The 16,414-nt window shown below is 37.5% G+C and overlaps 1 protein-coding gene across 1 annotated transcript; it reads left to right on the top strand.

Moving 5' to 3' along the window:
- The first annotated feature begins 2,741 nt into the window (after positions 1–2,741).
- On the top strand, positions 2,742–11,225 carry LOC100890510. The gene is made up of 4 exons (XM_030993880.1): positions 2,742–2,996; positions 9,245–9,631; positions 10,071–10,382; positions 11,055–11,225. Exons 1-4 carry the CDS (start codon positions 2,850–2,852, stop codon positions 11,223–11,225), a joined length of 1,017 nt encoding a protein of 338 aa, XP_030849740.1. The 5' UTR covers positions 2,742–2,849.
- Positions 11,226–16,414: the final 5,189 nt, after the last annotated feature.

The following is a 16,414-nucleotide window of genomic DNA, read 5'->3' as shown; positions in this document are numbered from 1 at the left end:
ATAGCAAAGCAAATGCTTGTGAGGAATGACCTCAACCCCCAAAAGAAACTACGACGAACAAGAAGTCGAAAAGATATTATTAGTCTCGTTGATCTAGATTGAACGATATGTATACTAAATACAGTATATACTAAAGAAAAGGCCTTAAAATATACAATTCAATTTAAAAAATAAAATCGCGTGCATGATAGCAGTGTGTCAATAACTACGTGTATTTGTATTGCAGGCTCATTCGGAGTTTTATGGCCAAACACTAAATGTTTATGATATCATAATGATCAAGAGAAGTGGTTGAATATGTTAGAATAATGCAAACTCAGCAAGATACAATTTACCATTCTTCTTTATCACGTGGTACGTCTTTTTTAATTCTTTGTTTGGAGAAGCGACGTGTATGATAGTGGTATTAGTTATTACGGTTATATCATTGCGAAACTTTTGAAAACGTCCATCGCACAGGAACATAAAGGGTTAGGGAGGTTAACCCTGATAACCTTGGACTGTATTGATACAAAAGCAACAGATGGATTCAGGCAAAGTGTTCTTTCAAATACAAAATAATATAAATATCGTTTATCCTAAACTCCGCTTACGATACAATTTACGTCTGTTATTGTTGGCAAAACTAAAAAAGGGACTCTTTTTTAAGCAAAAACAATAATAATAATAATAATATGAAGAAGAAAAATAGCAAAGGTTAATCTTTAAATCAAATATATAAAGCTTTATTAGTAAAAAAATTCTAACAATACAAGAGGTTAGATCTGAGTTGTTTATAGTTAAACGAAAAATGATTACGTTATAAAGATATGCGGAAAGCAGTTGGGTGTTTCACAAAACTTGTCATCAGTGAAAAATGACAGTTTTTGTTATAAACTAGTGACATCCTTGCTTACGATTGGTTATCAGCAGATTTTTCACTGATGTTTGTTACTTGTAATTGAAAAAATGTTTTGTGAAACACCCCCAGATCTTCATATAAAAGCGTAAACTCAATAAAGCAATGCACTTGTTGAGGAGGCGGCCTTAACATAAGATTTTCTTCGTATGTTTTGGTCCAGACCAAAACAAAAAGATCATTTTGGTATTAACTAGGTGTTATCATATTCAGACAATCAAATCATTTTACCCACGACCAATTTCAAGTGCTTAAAGGTAAAACAAAGAAAAAAAGTTTTGGAAACGCCCCCTCTCAAAAATGAAATGGATGCTCTTATTACCAATCATTTGAAAGAATATGTTTTGACTAACACGTGATGATACCAATTTTGCCGGGAAACCGCCTTCTAATTGATATATTTGATATTTGATAAATTATCATACTGATCCGGCCTGGATAGATATCGCGAATGCAATGCAACATTGAACATTTGGGGTTCTAGGACAATTACCCCCTGGGCAATCACCCCCCGGAAAATTACCCCCCGGAAAACTACCCCCCAAGGACAATTACCCCCCGGAAAATTACCCCCCGGAGAATTACCCCCCGAGGACAATAACCCCCTAAGGACAATTACCCCCCGGAAATTTACCCCCCGGAGAATTACCCCCCGAGGACAATTACCCCCCAAGGACAATTACCCCCCGGAAATTTACCCCCCGGAAAACTACCCCCCGAGGACAACTACCCCCGAGGACAATTACCCCCCGAGGACAATTACCCCCCGAGGACAATTACCCCCCGAGGACAATTACCCCCCAAGGACAATTACCCCCCGGAAAACTACCCCCCCGAGGACAACTACCCCCGAGGACAATTACCCCCCGAGGACAATTACCCCCCAAGGACAATTACCCCCCGGAAAACAACCCCCCGAGGACAATTACCCCCCGGAAAACTACCCCCTGAGGAATTACCCCCCGAGGACAATTACCCGCCCCCATGGATAACTACGCCTGAGGACAACTACCCCCCCCCCCCCCCGAAGACAATCAGGATTCAATAGCAAAAGACGATTTGACACATTGAGAGATGTTGTGAAGGCTACGAGCCCATAAAATCCCGTGCATGAACCCACATTCGTTCAAATACTTGCGCGTGATGTTCCTCTCATTACTACACATTTTTCTTTAACTATAATGTATGCAACACCACTGTGGTTGCTGTTTTCTACGAAGGATTTCTCTTGAGCAGCGTTATTTCAAATTTTTGTTAGACACAGTGCCCTCTTAAGAAATGAAAAGTTTCGCCCAATCTTAAATTCTTCACAAACTATTTATTTTGCATCACTCTGGCATTCGTCAAGAGCTATGTACACACGTATGGGCACATTTGTTTCTTGATTTAGTGAACGAGCAAGAAAAAAAAGGACAAGACATAGTTATTTTCTTTAATATGGCACCGTACATACCATATATTTAACTTGAAGGCAATTTTTATTTCAAAATAAATTACAGTACAAGAAAACATATTTGAGTTCACCATGACAACAGAAATATATATATATATATAAATATATATATTACATTACATTTATAAACATGAAGAGAACCTTTAGTTTGGAATAGATCGTGGATGAGGGCCTATTATGCATACAAAGACAAATATACTATCAGCTGATTAGAAAAGTTACAGAGGATGCATAAATAATGAAATCTTACATCCTAATTTCTTTGTTGGGCCATTTTGGGGGAGACTAGCTGTAACGCGTACTCATCTGCGCGCAATGTATTGTTAAATTTCTAAGAAATGTAAATTCCGTACTTTGATTTGATACATGCGTCTTCTGGCAATTGAATTCGATTTGATACATGCGTCTTCTGGCAATTGAATTCGATTTGATACATGCGTCTTCTGGCAATTGAATTTGATTCAATACTCGTGGCATATTAAGTCAAACTTCACAAAGATGGAATGGATACAGAGCGAGAGGGGTGGGCGAAAGCTCCTCCTGGGAGGATACATGTACGTCAAGCAAAAAGATTTGGCAGATGGGTACGAGGGCTTTGAATGTGAGCTACGAAGGAACACACGACAATGCAGAGCAAAAATTAAGGTAAGCATCAAACGTACCAACATATTGTGGAGTGAATGACTTGTACCAACCGTTTATTACAATACATAAGTCCCAGAGCCTATTGGTTCTACGCCACAGCCCATTGTCTAATATATTACCAATATGAAAATGATTAAGGTTGAACAGAGCCTAACAATTTATATAATAATTTCAATTTTTTTTAAATGGACACTAGCATAGCATAAACTTAAGTTAAAACTTTAGACGCACGGCTTCCTAGGACCAGTGATCTCTTTGGTCAATATAATTAATGGACAGTCGGCTCAAAAGGGTTGTTCCCCTAAACAGCTCCTTATAAATTCTTAACTGCAAACTTTTAAACGATTTCACCGAGACACAACTGTGTCCGTTTTTCTTACGTAACGTTTCCATAAAAATCAGAGGTCGCCATTGAGTCATAAATGACTCAACACACCTTAACCCTAATAAGGCCGGGGGGGGGGGCAGAGGGGGCACGTCCCCCCCTCCCCCCGGCCGCTCAAAAATATGTTAAAATCAGCCCTAAATTCGCCAAAATGTACTGAAAAACAGGGACGTGCCCCACGGGCCCCAAAATTCAATAATTGTTTGTAATAAAAAAAAATATAAATAAAAAAAAAATATATATATATATACAAATGCCTGACCTAAAAAGTTGACTCCAACGAAACAAAATGTCAAATTTACAATTTTCGTGACCAAAAAAAAAAGTGTCCGCTTACCAAACCCCCCCCCCCCCGCTTTTTCTGCGATTTTTATGGGACCAAAACAAAAGTGGGGTCCGCTTACCACCCCCCCCCCCCCCGCTTATTCAGCAATTTTTATGGGACCCAAAAAAAAGTTATCTCCGCTTACCCCCCCCCCCCCCCCCCTCCCCCCGTTTATTCAGCGGCTGGCTGAGTCGTTGCGTTTTGGGGGACTAAAACAAAAATATTTATATGTTCTCTTACCCCCCCCCCCCCCGTGTGCCCCCCATATACGCACCCGGGAAGAAATTCCTGGATCCGCCCCTGGGCATTATGCCCCCCCCCCTCCACGATTTTCTAATTGTTCGGGAACGCATATGGATGGCGCCCCGACGCTCGCTGACCTTTTTCTTTCGAGTCTTGCGCATCTTTAAAAGAATGTTTTTGAAAATCGGATGCTTAAATATGAATAATATATGATTTATGGGTAAAATGTGATTCATGACCTTATTTGCATAAATTACCATAAATATGCAAATAAGTGAATTTTTCAAAAAATTGAAATTATCATAGTATTGTATAATACACTTCACTTGACATGCGTGCAAATTTTCGCGGAGATCGGCCGTTTCACGGCAGCGATCTTAAGGGGGCATAATCACCCCCCCCCCCCGGCCGTATTAAGAACTCAAAAAGTGATTCGGTAACATTGTTGAAGGTTGATTAAAAAAACGGTGTAATTTTTGTATGAAATCTTACTTATTATATTCCTTTTACTGTACTTACAGGCAAAAAATCCTGAGAAAATTCTTAAACCACAAATAAATGCACGGTTTTCTTTGAAGCGGACACTGAGTAACACCCTTTAACAGTGATTAACAGTAAATTCTCCCAACCATTTTTGAATTTTCCAAACCGTTTTTCCATGAAAATAAGACATAAGACAGGCTTTTTAAAATCTTTCAACACTAAAATGTCTGGAATGTTATGAAGAGCCAGTTTGTTGCAATCGTCACAAGACGATGTACTTTCACCTGAAATGTAATTAAATTGTGATAATATAGTTGGGAGAATTAAGGAATCGATCAGTGAGATCAGTTTTTCCCAATGGTTATCATTAATAATGGTCCGTTTTTACTCAAACTTTCAGATTATCTTTAATTGTACATCTAGCAATGAAGTCACTGCCTTAGCACCATTTTCTCTCATATAAACAATGTTACCAAGTCCCTTTAAAGACCGAAAAAAAAATGATTCGCAAGATCAATGTCATTGCTGTAGCTAAGGACAGCCAAATTGATGATTTTCCGCACTATATGCAAACATCACACTCGGAGAGGACCTCCTTGCAGTGGTATTTTCAGAGGAGGGGAGGGGGTGGGCTGGCATTGCCTACCATAAGCACAAGGTAAAGGGGATAAAATAAGAATCACAGTTTAAACTTCATGAAATTAGTGTCGTTGCTTCAGTTCATAGAGGAACCGTAAGCTTATTAATGATCTACTGAGATCGTAATCAATTACTTAACGGTTATAGCTGAGCACAAGATTAAACAAATAACCACATTAAAATATTACTTAAAATTTGGAGACCGGCCTAAAACGCAAACATTTTCCGTAATATGCGTTGCCACCCCACTTTTCAGTGACGATGTTTCCATCATTTCATGGTTGACTGAGCACAAACAGAGGAAAAAAATTATTAAGTCATAAAGGTATTTCTTTACTTCTTGTTGTTGAAAGAAACTAAAGACGGCAAGCTAGTCAGTTACTTTCCCCCGCATCGTATTTATTAGGTTATGCTTGAGTGAGCACAAATTAAAGATAGAATACAAAAAATGCAATGTCATATTAAACAATAAAGGACATCAATTTGTTTATGAATAGCGACCCCGATTTCGTATTATGAATAGCGGTCCTTAAGAGTAATGACCCCTAGATGTGAATTATGAATAGCGACCCTTATCTCACTTTATGAATAGCGGTCCTCAAGAATAACAGTCCTCACGCTTTTGTGAATAGTGGCCCTCTTTCCGTTTTATGAATAGCGGTTCTTCACGTATCGGAAGTTCCACGTAATAAATCGCGGTCCTTATGACTAGTGAGGTTACACTCCGAGCCAGCATGTTTATTAAGGGAAAAACATACAATCACACAAACACACAAACAAGAGAGGAATAGCCACATTTCAAAGGTGATGTAAATGAGTACCTGGTAGGAATTAATTCGTTGAAATGCTAGAGCGCCGCAGTGGCCGCCTTGCTAAAGCAAGGGTAATAATCGGGGCAGCGCCAGGAGCGTCACAACGTGACAGACATGTCCGCTATATAAGAAGCCACCATTATTAATATTATTATGAAGTAATGGATGGAGGTCAACGACCTTCTGAAAAACATTGTTCTACAATAAAGGAAGAAATGACATACATTTTAGGAATAAACATGGTTATTTTGTCTTTAATTTGTGCACAGTCAAACATGACATATAGGTCCAATATGATAAAAGTAACTGACAAGATATACCAAGTTTAATTTCTGTCAATATTAAATGAAATAGAGATATTAAGATTTGTTTTTGTTGTTAATGTTATTTTTTGTTCATTTTCGCTGACCTGAAGTTAGAATTGTGATTATTTTGTTCTTTAACTTGTGATCAGTCATCCATGAACTAACGGATGTTAAGCAGGGTAACAGGAGGTCATCGATGGGTGTGCATGGTGTTCGCATTCAGAGCTGACAAATCATCAATTTGACAGTCTCACTACAATTAAGCAAAGGCATTAATGTAGCTAATTTTCCAAATTTTGTCTTTAAAGATAGTATCACACATTTGCAAGCCCTCAAAATCTCGATGAGATTTTTTCTGCAGATGGCTTGTGATATGCAATACAATTTTTGAACAATACTCTGAAAGATTTAGAGCTCAACCCCTTCCAGTTATGAAGTAGGAAACAAAAATGTAATCAATTATTTTCTTTTATTTTCCTCATTTTCTATTACGGCGTCTACCAGACGCTTTAAGAAGGAAAATATTAAAATTGTCATTAATAATATTTTCAGTAATAATAATGACATTACATTATCGATAACATTGTGGCGTATCCGCACTCCTCTCCAATTTGCTCAGAAAATGTAATCAACTTAATTCTCTTCGTTGTTGATGACGGAATAGATTTCTTCCATACAAGGATTGGATAGGAAAACACATTTGAAATAGTATATTTAGGGTGCATGTATAACTGAAAATTTTGTCTAAGGAAAATAAAGATTTCTGATTTTTAGTACAGAGTAGAAGGGAGGGGAGTTTGCAACTTAAACAAAATAAAATCTTATCTTTAATCGGAATTCATTTAAACTTTCACCGACCCATTCCTCTCATTTACCTGCTTGATTAAGTATGACTGGCTACTTCTGGTTTCCACACAAATATTTCTGTAAAAGCACAGATACAATCCTGTTAAAGGTACTATTCCCATTTGCAGGCCAAAAAATGAAAAGGTTAAATTCCAACGGCATTTGAAAGATAATACTAATTTAGAACTCTCCTAAAAAACGGGGGTTTGAAAATGTCTTTAAGTGGGAAAATAACAAATATTAGTTGTCGAATCGACTTAAGAGCTATAGAGCCAGTAAGTAACAGTCTGATTTTCAGACCATTGTACCGAATGGTCGTACGTTTTAAGCTGCGCAGTGATTCAATCAGTTTAATTTGGCCATTACAAGAAGTGGGTTATTGATGTAGGCAAATGCTTATGTACCCTTTACAGCTCATTTTATATATGTTATTACCAAAGAAGAAAAAAGGCCAGTCAGTCACTCAATAGTGTCTGACGGTGAAGTCTAGCAAGTAAACGGGTTTCCTTGCATAATTTGAATATTAGGACACTGCTAACGTTTATATTTCACAGATAGGACATACATGACATAATCATAATTCCTACAAAGTTCGACAGCATTAGATGTTTGCTGCAAAAGGGACATAGTATCTTTACGGTTCAAAGGAAATCCAACCCTTGTAACAATTCCATTGCTTTTAAGGAATGAAAGCAGATACATCAGAGAAACAGAATGGCAAAAGTTTGGAATAAATCGGACCAATGATAAGAAAATAATGAATGTTTGATATATGAGATCACTATATACATCCATGCAAATCTCAAATTGGCAATTCTCTCATTGGATTGTGCCGTAGTGACAAATAACCCTTCGTTTGTCTTGTACACAAATATGAAGATTTTTTTTTCTTCTCCCAAGCGCCTTCACCCTTGGGGCACTACTTAAAATATAATATGGAGAGTATATTATTACAGGTTCTCTAGAAATAATTTTTTGTGTGTAGGAACAAACGGGAAAGGGAGTGTCGTGGTCGAGTGGTTTAAGGCGCTTGACTTGGAGATGCGAAGGTCGAGGGTTCGAATCCCGACACGGCACTAATATCCTTTGGCAAGATATTAACCTGCACTTGCTACTCTCCACCCAGGTGTTAAATGGGTACCCGGTAGGATGCGACCGTCATTGTTGGTCAAACAGTTTTTGAGCGTCATGTAACGCCTGGCTGGAATGCTCCCCAGGGAGTGGAGATTGTGCACACATTGTGTGCGGGTAAGCACTGAATCCAATGACCGGGGTAATAATATATTTGTAAAGCGCTTAGAGACATTTGTATTTAGCGCTATATACATTAAATTTATTATATTATTATATTATAAAGTTGTCTGCCGCTACTTTATACAGAAAATACCGATTCGGCTAATTCGAAGAGCCCTACCTATATATATATATTTTTTTTAATTTATTCATGGTTAAAAACAAATACAACTTGTGCCCGCATTCAGCAAAAGCTGTTTTTTCAGCGAGGCAGTGATTACATAAAATTCGAATAAAATTTAAAACAATGAAAATATAATTCACAAACAAATATGAAAGTTATAATAAATGAACATATTTACAGAAATTTAACTACAAAATCAAATCATAGTGACAAAGGGGAAAAAACCCAAAACAAACACAAAACAATCAAATAAACAATTAAGTTTGTATCTACGGGATGAAAGTGATTCTAACTTTCAAAAATTCAAACTTTGTTCAACACGCTTCACTAATTTTTCAGGTTTAGTCTTGAGAAGTTAACTATCAATGTTGGACTCCCCGTTAACAAAAAAATCACAAGGAGTTGCTTTTTAGGAAACTTAATTCGTTGTGTTGAGATCAACGTACATGTAGCTATTTAGGGTGAATTGCCGTTTGGTTAACAACCAGCCAGTCTACTATCCACTTTGTCCCATAATAGTTTCGTCTACTTATCGTTAGATCTAGCGGCCATCTAGGACGACAGTCATTCGGTCTAATCCCCAATTAATCTATTACCATTTGGTCTATTATTCATTTTGTCTGATTCCTAGTTTTCTAAATGCCCATTTCGTCTACCATCCATAATGCCTAATAATTAGTGGATGATTAATAGCCTATATATATGGGAATAATGTTTTATCTCTCTCAATCTCTCTCTCTCTCTCTCTCCCCACACTTCCTCTCTCTCTCTCTCTTTTCTTTTTCTCTAATAGGTCATGGGTGATAACCAATTCCGCGATAGAACGGAGCATAACCATCCGCCTAACCATGGTAGAAGCAATGCTACGAAGGTTAAAGCAGCAACGAAGAGAAGGGCCACTGAGTCCAATGAAAGACCACAACAGGTGCTTATGGCGACACTATGCGAGGTAACAGAGGAAGGGCGGGCAGCGCTACCATCACTAAACAACATGAGGAGGAATATCCGGAGACAGCGCCAAGAGAACCCAAACGCCCTCCCCATTCCCATGACTGTGGAAGATCTGGAAATCCCTGTAGATCAACGATTGACGCTGGGTGGAGAGCTTTTCCTTTATCACGACTCTGGAAGAAACGACCCTCGCCGGATTTTAGTGTTTACTACGGAAAGGAACCTTCAGGTAAGAACAAGTGTTGGGGTTCATTGCCATTTGGCCTTCTACGGTTCCGCAATTTTAGGAAGTGCTGCAAAAGCATACGTATTGAGTAAAAAAAGATTTCAGGATTCATTAGAATGAATTGAAATTGTGAGGTCATCATAAAGATATCCAAATACTTCCTATAAAATTGAAATTGAAATTAAATTAAAATTGGTTATTATTCTCGACAAAGTACAGGATCGGTTCTAGAACAATTCCCCTGAGGGGGTATTGTTCTGATACGACATGATCTCCTATTTCGATTATGTTTTTTAATTATCATGCTATGATAATTAAAAAACAGTAAGTAAGTAAATAAAATAGCTTGGAAATAATACATACAATTTTGCAAGTGAAACAGTTTGTTTGTTTGAAATATATAATATTCGATGCAAATGTATTCATTCTGTTTTGCTACTAGTTGCTGTCAACGTCTGAAAGTTGGTTCGCTGATGGCACGTTCAAGGTAGTGCCGACCATCTTCTTCCAGTTGTGGACAATCCACGCCACATATGACGGACATGTGGTGCCTTTGGTTTATTGCCTCATGCTAAATAAGGACCAGGCGTCATATACAAGGGTACTAGCAGCACTACAGGAGGGAAGGGCGTTCTACCCAACCAGAATCATGATCGACTACGAATTTGCAGCGAAGAACGCATTTTCCCAGGCATTTCCAAATGCTCACGTTCAAGGATGTCTTTTTCATCTCTGTCAGAGGATACATGAACGGGTATGGTGATATTTATATATTGACAGTTGATCCCTTTTTTTTACCCGCCATTTATTGATCAAATAGTACATTCAAGGCTCATGGCTAAAAAAAAAAAAAAATAGTGATACAAATATTAGGTAGAGTTTGAAATTTGAGTAAGTGGACTTGCAAGCCATGATAAATGCTGAGGAGAGAGGGGGGGGGGGGGGGGAGGACTCTAATAAATATTTTTTCTTTTAATCATCCTTTCAAGCCCAGTAACAAAAACTTTATATGATGATTAGAGGGTAGGGGGCTAGGGGCTATATCTCTTTTCGATTGTGCCTAAAACTGACCTGGAAAAAACACGGACCTCTAATCGCCAGGGGAGGGGGAGGGGGGAATATAATCGATAGTTATACTGAAAATTGGTAGGCCACAAGGAAGCTGAGTAGGATACAAGCATGTTATTTTCTCCTATAGGAAACGCTCATTGCGTATAGTCAGGCAAGGGAGAAAATTTCGGGCAGCCCTGGCGGATTCGGGCGAAAAAATAGGGGACAGCGGTTTGTTCCTCCCCCCTCCCCCACACTAAATGAACAGTTACCAATATCTATGCATTTTGCTCAATGGGTAGACAACAAACAATATTTCTGAAGTGTGAAAGGGCTGGTACATGTACTGTTATGAGTTTTATATTATTATTTTTAGATCAAGCAAGAAGGGCTGCAGGTGCTCTACAACGAGGATGAGGAGATCCGGACACAGGCGAGAATGATAGGAGCGATTGCATTTGTGCCAGTGGAAGACACCGTGGAGGCGTTTGAAGCCTTGGCAGGCATTGCAAGGGCAGAGCTGCAACCTGTCCTCAATTATTTTTAGGATACTTATGTGGGTCGACCTCAAAGAGCCGCGGGACATGGTCGCCAGGCAGCGAGGTTCCCGCCCATAATGTGGAACATGTTCAATGCGACACTGCAGGGGGAATTTCGCACGAACAATCATGTGGAGGGCTGGCACCGAAGGTTCCAGATCGGCGTCGGTGCCGACCACCCCTCGTTTTGGCAGTTTTGACGTTTTTTGACGTTTGTGTGTTGACACGCTGATAGACAGCTTGCCTTTCTAGAGAGGTAGTCGCTAAGCGAAGATTGAGAGTATTATCATTGGGGGGGGGGGGGTATATGTTTTGAAAGAGGGTCCCGGTTGTAACATGATTTTGTTCTAAATACTACACTAGTCTCTTACGAAATTGTAGAGAAGTCAGACGTGTTACAGGAACCATATATGTATATATACATATATAAATCTCCCACTTTCAGACTGGCATACCCACTTTACTTTCCACTCCCTTATCCCCTTTTCATCTGTCCCGCTTCTCTCCATTCTCTCCAATTCAACACCGTCTAAGCACTTTCCCTTAACCTTATCACTTTATACTTTTCTTTTTGGGATGGAAACAACGGTAACTGTCCACCTACCCCATCCAATTAGTTGTTTTTAGCTTTTGTAATTGTTACATCACATGATTTTTTTTTCAATGACCCTTGTATAGGTTGCTTCGTGTGTGCGTTTGAGAGAAGGGGGGGGGGGGGGGGAGGACTCCCATAAATAAATATTGAATTGCTATGTAGTAATCCAAAAAGCATGCATTAAGACGCCAATTCTGAACAAGATTTAAATGGGCATAATATACGATACTTATTCTACGCCATGTTCGTTAACTAGTCTTTCTTTTTAAATGGGTTCAAGAATGTAGCCAATATAAAGCGTTGAATTGGATCACGTGTGCGTGCATTATTTGTTACCAAATGCACGGGGAGTGCATTTTGGTGATAACAACCGTCAATTTCTTGACCTTATACTCATAATGTAGACCCATCTTGTATAACAAATAATACACCTTTTTAGCTCGTGCATTAATAATATGCACTGCACTCCTTGATGTCACAATGAGACTGACGATGAGCTCAACAAGTCTCGTTCATTATCCTACTGTGACTCTAAAGTAGACTGCATGCAGTACATATTCACTAATGCACTCGCAAATATGTATTATTGTTATAATGTTTCTGCCAGTTACCTTTTTGAAAAAATATCTTGACATGCTCGAAGGAGAAGTGCAAAATACAAAGTTCTTTGTATTTTTGTGTATATTTTCATCAAAATATTAAATCCGAAACCCTAAGGAATCATATCAAAACTAGAAACTGATCTAACGGCCAGTACTATATCAAGTGGCCATGACCAAACGCGAATAAACTAATCCTAATAAGTGGAGAATACAAATTACCTTAAAAATGTGTGGTTACATTTCTATGCATAAATAATAGTCAGTCATGGGTCTATACTGCTTCGTGACCAAAATTATATGTGAGTGCCGCCATCGCAGTCACATCAACGAAACAGACTTTAGACCGAAAATAGACCGAACAAAAGATTAACCCATAAGGCCAGGAATCGATCGGTTTGGGGTTGGTGTGAAGTCGGTTTTGGCGGTGTGACTGAGGTATAGACAAAGGAATGCGTCGTGTTTTTCTTTTCCTCTCGCAATCATTAAAATATGCTTGGCAAAAGAGTACCGAAGTGTGACGTCATACAAGTTGTCAACGAAGGTTGCTGGTTCCGACCAATTTAGTGCTAAACGATGATGTTTATCACAATATCACAGGGACTATATCACAAAAGCCTTATACCATTAAATTTGCCATGCTCGCCCAGCCTGTTGCTTGAATAATTTCACGGTAAACCTCATATGCAGGCTCTTTTGATAAGAATCAGTAACTTGGAAGACGAATGTATATGACGTTGGTACTTCGATACTCTTGAAAATTTAGACAGTGAGAAGTTCCCCTTTGAGCATTTCCATTTTGTTTTCAATCTTCACCCCCCATCCCCCACGTCTCCCCCCCCCCCTTCCCCACGTCTTCTCGACCCCCTTCCCCGGTATTCGTCTAGATTTACTCCCGATCTGTATGCATGTATAATGAATAATGATTTGTCATGATCGCATATCTGTTGTAATCTCTATGCGTTTGAACTAATATCATTTCTTTCCATGTGTAGATAGTATCTATGGAGTGGAAATGCCCCCCTATCACATTCTGGATACACTTTCTTTATTACGTCATCCCTCCAATAAGGGCATGAGAAGGGGAGGGGAACTGTCGTAGAGTTATACAAAAAAAAAACATGTTTACTATTTACATGGTATCTTTATGTTTGTGCACTATTTGTTGCATTCCCTCTTTTCAGGACGCATACACATTTGTTTTCATAACATGTTATCATTTAACCACCACTGTTAAAGAACCATTTGTTCCCAGCCTACCTGTTTTTGATAAATGTTATTGTTGTTACACCGCATACAAAAATAAACTTCATATCATGTATATACAAATCGTTAAATGAGTAAGATGTTTACTATATTTGTGTGAATAACAAATGAAGCTTTCTACTTCATCTATATGGCAACCCCATACATGATACAAGTGTCATAGCGTATACCCATATATTCATTTATTGTGTTAGGTTGTAATAGGCCTACATTGTTCATATCTGGCACCCGATTATCAGTAGATTATAATAACCGTGGATGTGTCAACCCACGTGCATTCATTACCTGCCTTCTTGATTTATGGCATGTATGGCCCCATGTGATCACTTTGATGTTGGGTTATAATTGTGAATGGTGCCATTATCCCCATACAGACATTTATATTATGCAAGTTCACGATATCATACTTCAAGTTTTAAGTTTCAGGTTTAATGTTCCACATTTTACAGAAAATATAACATATATATAAAATAAAAAATTATACATTACAATGTTAGTATAAATGAGCACATGTCAATGATTCTCAATTCATATAATATATTAAATAGAATGTGAGGAACCTATTAAAAAGCATGGCTCGTATAATATAGGTTCCTGGAAGAAAAAAAGTAATGTAGATTTAAAAAAACAGTAGCAGTAGTGAAACACGTAATTAAGAGGGGAGAATTAAACACAATGAAATAAGGACACTTTTATACAAAATAATGCATTGGAACCAATACCCAGAGTCACCTGGTTATAAGCGTAGTCAAAATGCGTAGTCACCCGAGCAACTTAGTTAGCATAGCACAAAGTAATTTGTTTGTACATGTATACATTGCCATTATAGTAGATGTATCGTTCGGCACCATGGCTGAATGGTATAACCATTGCTCTTCTCCCCTCTTCTAGGGTAGAAGAATGCTTTAGTAACGTGTGTTGATGAAACTAAATGTGGTACCGACAATATATAATGGGTGACTTGTTATGAGTCATATGAGGGACAGCGTCGTTTTGGACTTGAATCCACTCTTATTAGAGCAGAATCCAATGCAACGCATTAATTTCTTGAGAATGGGTTCAACCATTTTGATCTCGGATTTCCTTTCTCAAACAAAATTAAGCCTAATATAATTACAAGAAGGGTGTTTTGTTGTTGTTGATTGTATTATTTGACCTTGCATCTTTCTGTCTATTTATAAATGCAATTCATTTTGTTATAAAATCATTTCAATTCAATAAAGGAGATTTAATTTATTTCAATATCCAGTCCTTTACATTTAACACAGAGGAAATTTACCTGGTGAACTTGTATTCCCCTACAGTTACCCCTCGTGTTGATTCCAGCTACATATCCATGAAGAACAAAAATCATCATTCCTTCTTGCATTCTTCTCTCAAACCAATTAAACACATACAAGGCATAAAGTGAGAAAAAGACGTTTAAGCATCTGCGGGTATTTGTATTTTAAAACGATATATAGACGCATGAATGTATTTACAACGCAGTTATCGAAAATTATTTGAAAATACGAGAAGTAAAACTTATATGCACTCCTAAACTCTTCAAGTGTATATTTCATAAAATATAGTGCGATATAATCGTCGTTGTCCAAAATAAAATAAAACACAATTATACCAAATACATGTTAACTGTTTATCATACTTTTTGTAGTGCTCATTTAATGTCCATCATACTGTCTGTTTTTAACATGAAGAAGAAAGATGCCTTCCGAAAATATGTGAACCTGTCAAACATGGATAATAAACAGTTGATAATAAAACTCGCTATGTTATTGTTCATTAATTTATTATACATTCATGTATAATATACAGGCATTAATACACATCTGTGTTATAAATATATATAGCAATCATATATCTATGTACATCATTACGGCAACATGTGTTGCTGAATTGTCCAAAGTTTACAGTGATTTTGAGTACTGGCAGTAAGTTTCATACTTTTATAGAAATATGAGAATACAATGAATGGTCCAAAATTGTATATACATGAAAAATATAATATCAGGCAAAATAAACATTATATCCGTTCGAGGAGTATCCTACTTAGCAAGAAGTAGACAAAGCAAGTGAAATATTGCACTTAGCTTAAATAACAATAAATCTCCCTATGTAAGTGGTAAATGAGACAATTCGTTACTACCGCTGCTACGAACTTATTTTTCTTCTTCATCTTGTTCTCCTTATTTTCATTGTTATTATCATAATCATTATCATTATCATTGGCATAATTCTTTTTTTTTTATTTTACTGCTTCAATTGCAACTCCTTCAAACTGCTACTACCAATATTCACAATGTTTCTGTGAATGTACTATAATAATAATAACAAATTGTAATGACATAGATCTGAAGTTTATTATAGCATTCTTATATTTTCCATGGGCGTTGTTGTAGCTATTTCTTTGGCAATTTCCAAAAGAACGGGTTTTAAAAAATCTGCTAAATTTCTTAAACCACATTTGAACACAATGAACACTATTTCAATTATTAAATTTTGGCTAATCGTTCGTTTTGTTATTTTTTCCTTCTTTTTTTATATTATTACACAGCCGGTGAAATGAGAGGTGAGCTCAGGCGGCTCGAAAATTCCTACTGTTTGTATCACACATATCCATTACCTCAATAGACATTTCCCGAAAGGTTTTCTTAATTTGTAGATCTCCTACAGTAGCTCCGGTGCGCCTATATTATCAATGAATTATAAATCATATTTTGTTCCACAATCCTATATT

The sequence above is a fragment of the Strongylocentrotus purpuratus genome, unplaced genomic scaffold, assembly GCF_000002235.5.
Source record: "Strongylocentrotus purpuratus isolate Spur 01 unplaced genomic scaffold, Spur_5.0 spur5_scaffold_20, whole genome shotgun sequence".
Taxonomy (NCBI): domain Eukaryota; kingdom Metazoa; phylum Echinodermata; class Echinoidea; order Camarodonta; family Strongylocentrotidae; genus Strongylocentrotus; species Strongylocentrotus purpuratus.
This window is presented reverse-complemented; position numbering and strand designations above follow the sequence as displayed.

Coding starts and splice junctions, on each gene's coding strand:
- LOC100890510 (XM_030993880.1), top strand. CDS start 2,850: ATGGAATGGATACAGAGCGAGAGGGGTGGGCGAAAGCTCCTCCTGGGA. Junction 2,997..9,244: donor AATGCAGAGCAAAAATTAAG/GTAAGCATCAAA, acceptor TTTCTCTAATAG/GTCATGGGTGATAACCAATT. Junction 10,383..11,054: donor GTCAGAGGATACATGAACGG/GTATGGTGATAT, acceptor TATTATTTTTAG/ATCAAGCAAGAAGGGCTGCA.